Below are 6,414 nucleotides of genomic sequence, written 5' to 3'. Positions count from 1 at the left end.
GGACTTCCCAGATGCTTCACGTTCTGTGGCCTCCGGGCCTTTGCCTAGGCCATTCCCTCCACCTGAAACACTTGTCCCCTCCCTCAGCCTGGTCACCTTCAGCCCATCCTCCAGGTCTTGGCTTCAGTGAGTTCAGTGACTCAGTAACTATTTCCTGAGCGGTCACAATGGGGCAGGCACTGTCCAAGGCGAGCTGTTCCCAGGGAGCACGAAGAGAATTGTCCTGCCTTCTGGGAGTTTCTAGTCTCCTGAGGGAACCACATGTTGCTGACATCAAATGAGAGGGGATAGGCTCGTGGCTGCTATGGGCAACCCCCAATTCAGCTCAACACAGTGATCTATTTTGCACTCATGTCACAGTCCAAATGGGTGGCAGGGGGCTCTGCTTCAGTGTCGCTGCCATCCCCTCATCTCAGATGGGGTCCCATTAAACTGTCTGCATCAGACCATCAGACCGGTCAGTGAGGGAAGAGGGGAGCATGCAGGGTTGGGCAGGAAAGTTTTATGGCTGGGTCTGGAGGGGTGTACATGCCACTTCTGCCTGCATTGTACTGGTGACAGCTCGGCCACCCAGCCGCACTTGACCGCAAGAAAGGCTGGGAAATGTCCTCTAGCTGGGATGTCCAGGTTTGGTGAACACCTGGCCACACTCTGCCTGCAGTTAGAATCATGCAGACATGCTGTGCCAGTGTCCTGGGGCTGCTGTAACAATTTCCCAAACTTGGTGGCTTGGTGACCAGAAATTTGTTCTCTTTCGGTTCTGGAGGCCAGAAGTCTGAAATCGAGGTAGGGCCGCACTCCCTCTGGAGGCTCCAGCGCGGGATCCTTCCTGCCTCTCCCAGCTTTGGGGGGCTGGTGGCCCCATTTTCCCATGACCTTCTCCTGTTTCCTCTCCTTTGTGTGTCTCCTTTATAAGGATACCTGCCATTGGATTTAGGGCACCCCTGATACTCCAAGATGATCGCCTCAGCCCAAGATCCTTAATGATGACACCAACAGAGCTTTTTGCCAAATAAGGTAGAATTCAAGGGTCTGGGGATTGGAACTTGAACAGATCTGCTTGGGGACCACCTTTCAACCCACTAACGGGATCGCTTGCACTTCTTCACATGGCAGCTGGCTTCCAGGAGGGCTGAAACAGAAGCTGCAGAGCCTCTCAAAGCCCAGGCCCAGACGTTCCAGAACACTACTTCCACCGCATTCTGTTGGTCAAGGCAGGTCACAGGGCCCACCCAGATTCAGGGGGAGGGAAGACAGAATACCCCTCTTGATGGAGGTGCCATAGGGCGTGCACCATGGGCTGGTGGTTGTGGCCATCGTTGGAAACAACCAATCAGAGTGTGTTTTGGTGAAGGCCTCTGCAGAGGGCCCTGGTAACTGGCTCCCTGAGGATGGGGTTGCTGATGAGGCTGAGGTAGAAATGCTCTGCCTGAGTGGGAGCCCACAGCCCAGCTCAGCCATCAACTCACTAAGTGACCTTGAGCCAATCCCTCATTTACTCAACAACATCCTATCGAGTACCAACTGTGTGCCAGGCCTCAAGCCAGGGACTGGGGTCCCAGTGGTGAGCAAGCCAGGTCCCTGTGGAACTTTCCATCTTGTGTGTCACAAGCTCATAAGTGGATAATCTGATCACAGAGCGTGACAAGGAGAAGAGCAGCAAGGAGTTGGGCTGGAGAATCCCTGGGGACAAACAGGCCAGGATGAGCCACGAGGGCAGACACCTGCGGGATGACAAGAAGTCCTGCCCCATTCTGGGCCTCAGTTTCCTCCTCTGGATGTCGAGACGGTTTGTCAGCAGTGGACCCAAACCACTGGAGTCCTCGTGTTCCCTAGAGGCACCCCAGGGACTGCTGCAGCAGGGTGCTGAGCAGGGGGCATCTAAAGGTTGTGACTAATTGGGCTAGAAGCTTCCGGTTGGCTCCCACAGTCCAGGTTCCAAGCCAGCCGTCCCAGGCTTTGATCCCAGCGGCCGTCTGGGACAAAGTTTTCTGAGGATCTCTCTTGTTCCTCCGTGGCCCTGCCAGGGTTCTGGGCTCTGGCGAAACAGAGCTGTTGGACCTGTCTGTCCATTGGACCCCCAGGTCACCCCACAAGCCCAGAATAGACCCTGCACCAGGATGCTTGTTGCTGCACCCTCACCTTTGACCTTGGGTCTGCATGAGCCAGGAGAGCCCAGCGACCCCACATGAAGTGCAGTGTCTCTCAAAGAGCTCAGGCTCTTTGGGGTCAGACCCTCCCCTCTGTGTGGCCCTGGGCGAACCCTTTGCGCTCTCTGAGCCTCAGAGTGAGCCCTGCCTCACGGATGGAGCACAAGGGCTAGAGAGCTTGGGGCGAGCCAGGTCCTCAGTAGCCGGCTGCAGGTCAGCACAGGAGGAGGGGGTAATTCTGCTTGGGAGTAAGGTCAAGAGAAGTGGCAGGAAGGGCCCAGCCTCCTGGTGCTCCTGCCCCACCATTCTGGGAAGCTCTGGGCCCTTCCTGCCCCCACGGGGGTTGGGAGAGGCGTCTAGGCCAGTTAGTCAGGAGGCAAATCATTTTCTTCAGCTCAGCAACCTTTATTCCTGTGTTCAGCCCCAGTGTTGGGCACTGGGTGGGGGTGGGGCCAGAGACGCTGAAGACAATAATCCCTTCCCTACTCTGGGCCTCAGTTTCCCCCTCTGTCACACGGGGAGGGAAGGCTTCCTCTGCTCCCATCACCAGGATACTGTGAGGATGGAAGCGACAATACGCAGGCCCAGGCCTTTCAGCCACAGAGCGCCAGCAGTGAGGTCCCCCCAGACCCAGACGTGGTCCTTGCCTAGGGGGGCTCTCCATCCGGGAGGGAGGCCCATGCCACGCCCACCACTAGCTGCTGGCAGAAGGGCAGAGGGGCATGGCCTGGCCACCGGGTGATGTGTGAGAGCCTCTCAGCCACAGGTCTGGCTTCACTGAGCTCCAGCCTGGAAGCTTATGACTGGTCTTGTGTGGGGCCGGGGGCGTTGACACTCCCACTTCTGGGCAGGTTTCTAAGACCTTCATACATGTCAGGAGGGACCCCCACGCCCGGAGGGCAGAGACCACCAGCAGGCAGAGCTGAGCCCCCTCCTTCGCAGCCCTGTTGGGGCCCTTGCTGTGAGCGAGCCTTGGAGCAGAGGGCCAGAGTCGAGGTGCAACCACAGGGGCCTCAAGTGAGCTGGTGGCAGGCCACGTAGGCAGGCCGGAGCAGTCCACGTAGGAGGCCGCACCATCCACAGTCCAGAAGGGCCGCAAAGAGATCAGTCAGAAGACATGCCCATCTCCCCTGGGCACAGGAGGGGCCCCCACCACTTCCAGCATCCTTAGTTGATGGTGCCCAGCGGGGGCTATGGGGAGGCCGGCCAGCTCAGGGTCACGCTGGGGAAGCTGGCGACAAAGCGCTGCCACCTTCTCCTTACCTGCTGGAAGACAGAGGGCAGATCAGGGCCCAGGTCCCTCAGCGGAGTAGTGGGCATCGGTGTTGTTCCACCTGGAGCCACAAGGTGGTGGTAGACCCCAGAGACAGAAGCGCCACTCACTAGAGGAAGGAGAAGGGCCAGGGCCAGCAGCTCCCACCCAGGGGGGTCCCGACCCCCGCTTTTCTAGGGGAGAGGGGAGCACAACCCTGGGGACGTTGTACTGGCTCATCTTCTTGCTTCCAGCAAAATCCGTCCATGCAACACACTGACAGATTAATCATCTTAGAACAGCTCTGACCGTGTCACCTGCCTGTTCTAAAACCATCTGTGACTCCCCAGTACCTATGGCATAAATCCCAGACGCCTTCAGGGCCCTCTGAAATATGCTGCCTGGAATCTCTCTCTCCAGCTGTGTCTCCAGACAGCTCTGTTGTCTTCTTGGTCTACGGCCCCGGATGTTTCTACCACTGAGCCGTTGCCGCCCTGGTCCCCGTCCTTGGAGAGCCCCTCCTCCCTGTCTCCTTCATCATCAACCCCTGGCCAAACCTGTTGATACTGCCTCATGCATCGCTGGTTTTCTCTTTGCTGAACTTGGATCAGCTGCTCCGTGTCCCCCAGGCTCCCCGGCAGCCACTCCTGACCGGGGACATCCAGCCCTTCTGGGCCTCTCTCTGAGGACCTAGTCTTCTCACACCCCCGTCTGAGGCTCAGCGCCCGGCGACGTCGGCCCTCCAGGGGCCTCCCCCAGGACTCCTGGAGCTTGCCATAGGAGGGCCAGGGTCCTCGCCAGGACTGGCTGCGTAGCCCTACCCCCATGGTTCTGAAGGCTGCAGGCACAGGACTGCTCCAACTCCCCGGCCAGCCACTGGCCCTCTGAGATGGCCTGGAGCCTCCACCCATCTGACAGGAGCTCACTTGGGGGCAAAGGTTGGAGTTGCTGAGGTGGCTGTCATAAACCAAAGGGCAGGCCACCAGGAGCATCCCAGAGTCACCCTCACCGCCACCTTGGCGCCTTCTAGGGAAAGGGGTGCAGTCCTCTTGCTCCTCCTCCTCCTCCAGGCAGCCTTCCTTGACCACCCCAGCCCTGAGGAGCTTGGCCTCCCCTGAACTCCTGCAGCCCTGGCTTCCAAATTCATTCCGCTGACAATGAGCACAGATGGCTCAACAGCAAAACAGAGAAGGGCTTTTAAGAAACAGGACAGCTCCAACCTTATTTTAGTTAAATTCACAGAGACAGAAAGCAGCACAGCGGTCGCCAGGGGCTGGGGGAATGGTGAGTTGTTTAATGGCTACAAAGCTTGCGTTTCGCAAGATAAAAAAAAATCTGCAGACTGGTTGCACGACAATGGGAACGTATGTAACACTACCGAATTGGACACAAAAATGGCTAAGATGGTAAATTGTATGTTTCTGTATATTTTACTACAGTTGGAAATTTAAAAAAAGAAACAGAACATCTCCAGGATGGGAGTCAGGAGGCTAGGATGTATTTCCAGGCCTGGCTCTGCCTCTCATTTTCCAGCGCAGAATAGAGTTAAGAGCTCAGGTTCTAAGGAGCAGCTGCCTCTGGGGAAATCGAGGCTCCATCCCTCCCAGCTGTGCGGCCCCGGCTGGCTCTCCCCCTGGTTTCCTCATCTGTAATGGGGACAAATTGCTCAGGTAATTGTGAGGAGTGAATTCGACGATGCTGGGCCAAGCATTAAAAGTGAGTTGGTGGTGTCCGATATCTTGGGCAATTTCCCTTCTCTCGCAGTCAGTCTTGTCATCCGTAAAATGAGCTGTTGTGAAAACCAAATGAAATCAGGACTGTGGATGCATCTCAAAAGCCAGACGACCAGCAGCGGCTCTTTCTCCCAAGACAGGCTAAAGAGAAAGGTCCTGGGCGGGGCCAGCAGATCCGCAGTATCGTGGACCTTGAGGGCTGAGACGGACCTCAGCCGTTGGGTCCACAGTCCTTTTTGTTTTAACCGCTGTTTTCTGAGCATTTTTACTGGTTCTGGAGCTAAACCCTCCGTGTATTTCCTTTAAATCTCATGATAGTCCTTTGAGGTGGGCATTGTTATCCTCATTTTATAGATCAGGAAACTGAGGCTCAGAGAGATTAAGCACCTGGTCAGAGAGCATGCCCAGTAAGTGGCAGAGCTGGGACTCCTGCCCCGGTGAGCCTGGCTTTAGCGGCCCTGCTTCACCCACTCTCCTCTCCTGCCCCGGGGCTGGTGGCAGAGGCAGGACAGGAAGCCAGCCATTCTGCCTCCTCTGTGTCTGGGTGGCTGCACAGGGCGCCCGTCTGGCTCACCCGACTTCTCCCGCCCACCCCCCTGCAGCCTGGCCTCGCTCTCTTTCCTCTCTGGGAGTTGCTAGGCCTTCCTTGGGTGAAGGGTCTCTTCATACCCACCAGGCTCAGCTCCCAGCCAGAGGAGCTAAGGCAGAGCCAATGTGAAGAGGAGAACGGGGACAAAGGGCCCTGGGCCTCAGGCTGGCTGGTCCCAAAGGTCGACTGTGACCTGCACCCAGGCCTCTTCATTCCAGCCCTGCCCACACCCTAATGCCTCACCCACAGGCCCACCCTGACCCTGGTTAAAACGCAACAAGACCGTGACACGCTCTTCAGCGCCCTCACCCCAGCACGGTCGGCTCCAATCTGCACCGTCGCCAGCGTCGGAGCCAGGGGAAGCGCTGGCTGACTCACAGGCTTCTGAGACGGTTGGGTGAATGACTCGCTCTTGCGTCAAGCACGCAGCTGCTGAATACCCTCCTGCCAGGCGTGAGATCTTACAACAATTTCCCAGGTCCGTGGAGGACAAAGAGGAAATGTGTTCTCTTCCTCCCCTCCCCACTGCCTCTCTGCCTTGTCACCCGGCAAGCTCTTACTCCCTTTCCAGACCCTGCTTGGTGACACCTCCCCTGGAAGCCTGCCTGGACCCTTCAGTCCAGTTGGGGGGTGCTCCCCTCTCCGGCACACCCAATACACGGTGGCAGCAATCACACACGTGTGCCTTTC

General features: G+C 57.5%; 1 protein-coding gene across 2 annotated transcripts; it reads right to left on the bottom strand.

The window, feature by feature from the left end:
* Positions 1-2,534: 2,534 nt before the first annotated feature.
* Positions 2,535-4,331, bottom strand: C17H11orf86 (chromosome 17 C11orf86 homolog). Of its 2 annotated transcripts, none has more exons than XM_070488259.1 (2): positions 3,960-4,331; positions 2,535-3,413 (listed from the first exon to the last, which is right to left on the bottom strand). In XM_070488259.1, the coding sequence occupies exons 1-2, from the start codon at positions 4,311-4,313 to the stop codon at positions 3,342-3,344; spliced, it is 426 nt and encodes a 141-aa protein (XP_070344360.1). In that variant the 5' UTR covers positions 4,314-4,331; the 3' UTR covers positions 2,535-3,341. The 2 variants fall into 2 exon arrangements, with proteins under 2 accessions (XP_070344360.1, XP_044618121.2); XM_044762186.2 differs by having other exon boundaries at positions 2,535-3,416; positions 3,960-4,330.
* Positions 4,332-6,414: the final 2,083 nt, after the last annotated feature.

The sequence above is a fragment of the Equus asinus genome, chromosome 17, assembly GCF_041296235.1.
Source record: "Equus asinus isolate D_3611 breed Donkey chromosome 17, EquAss-T2T_v2, whole genome shotgun sequence".
Lineage (NCBI taxonomy): Eukaryota > Metazoa > Chordata > Mammalia > Perissodactyla > Equidae > Equus > Equus asinus.
This window is presented reverse-complemented; position numbering and strand designations above follow the sequence as displayed.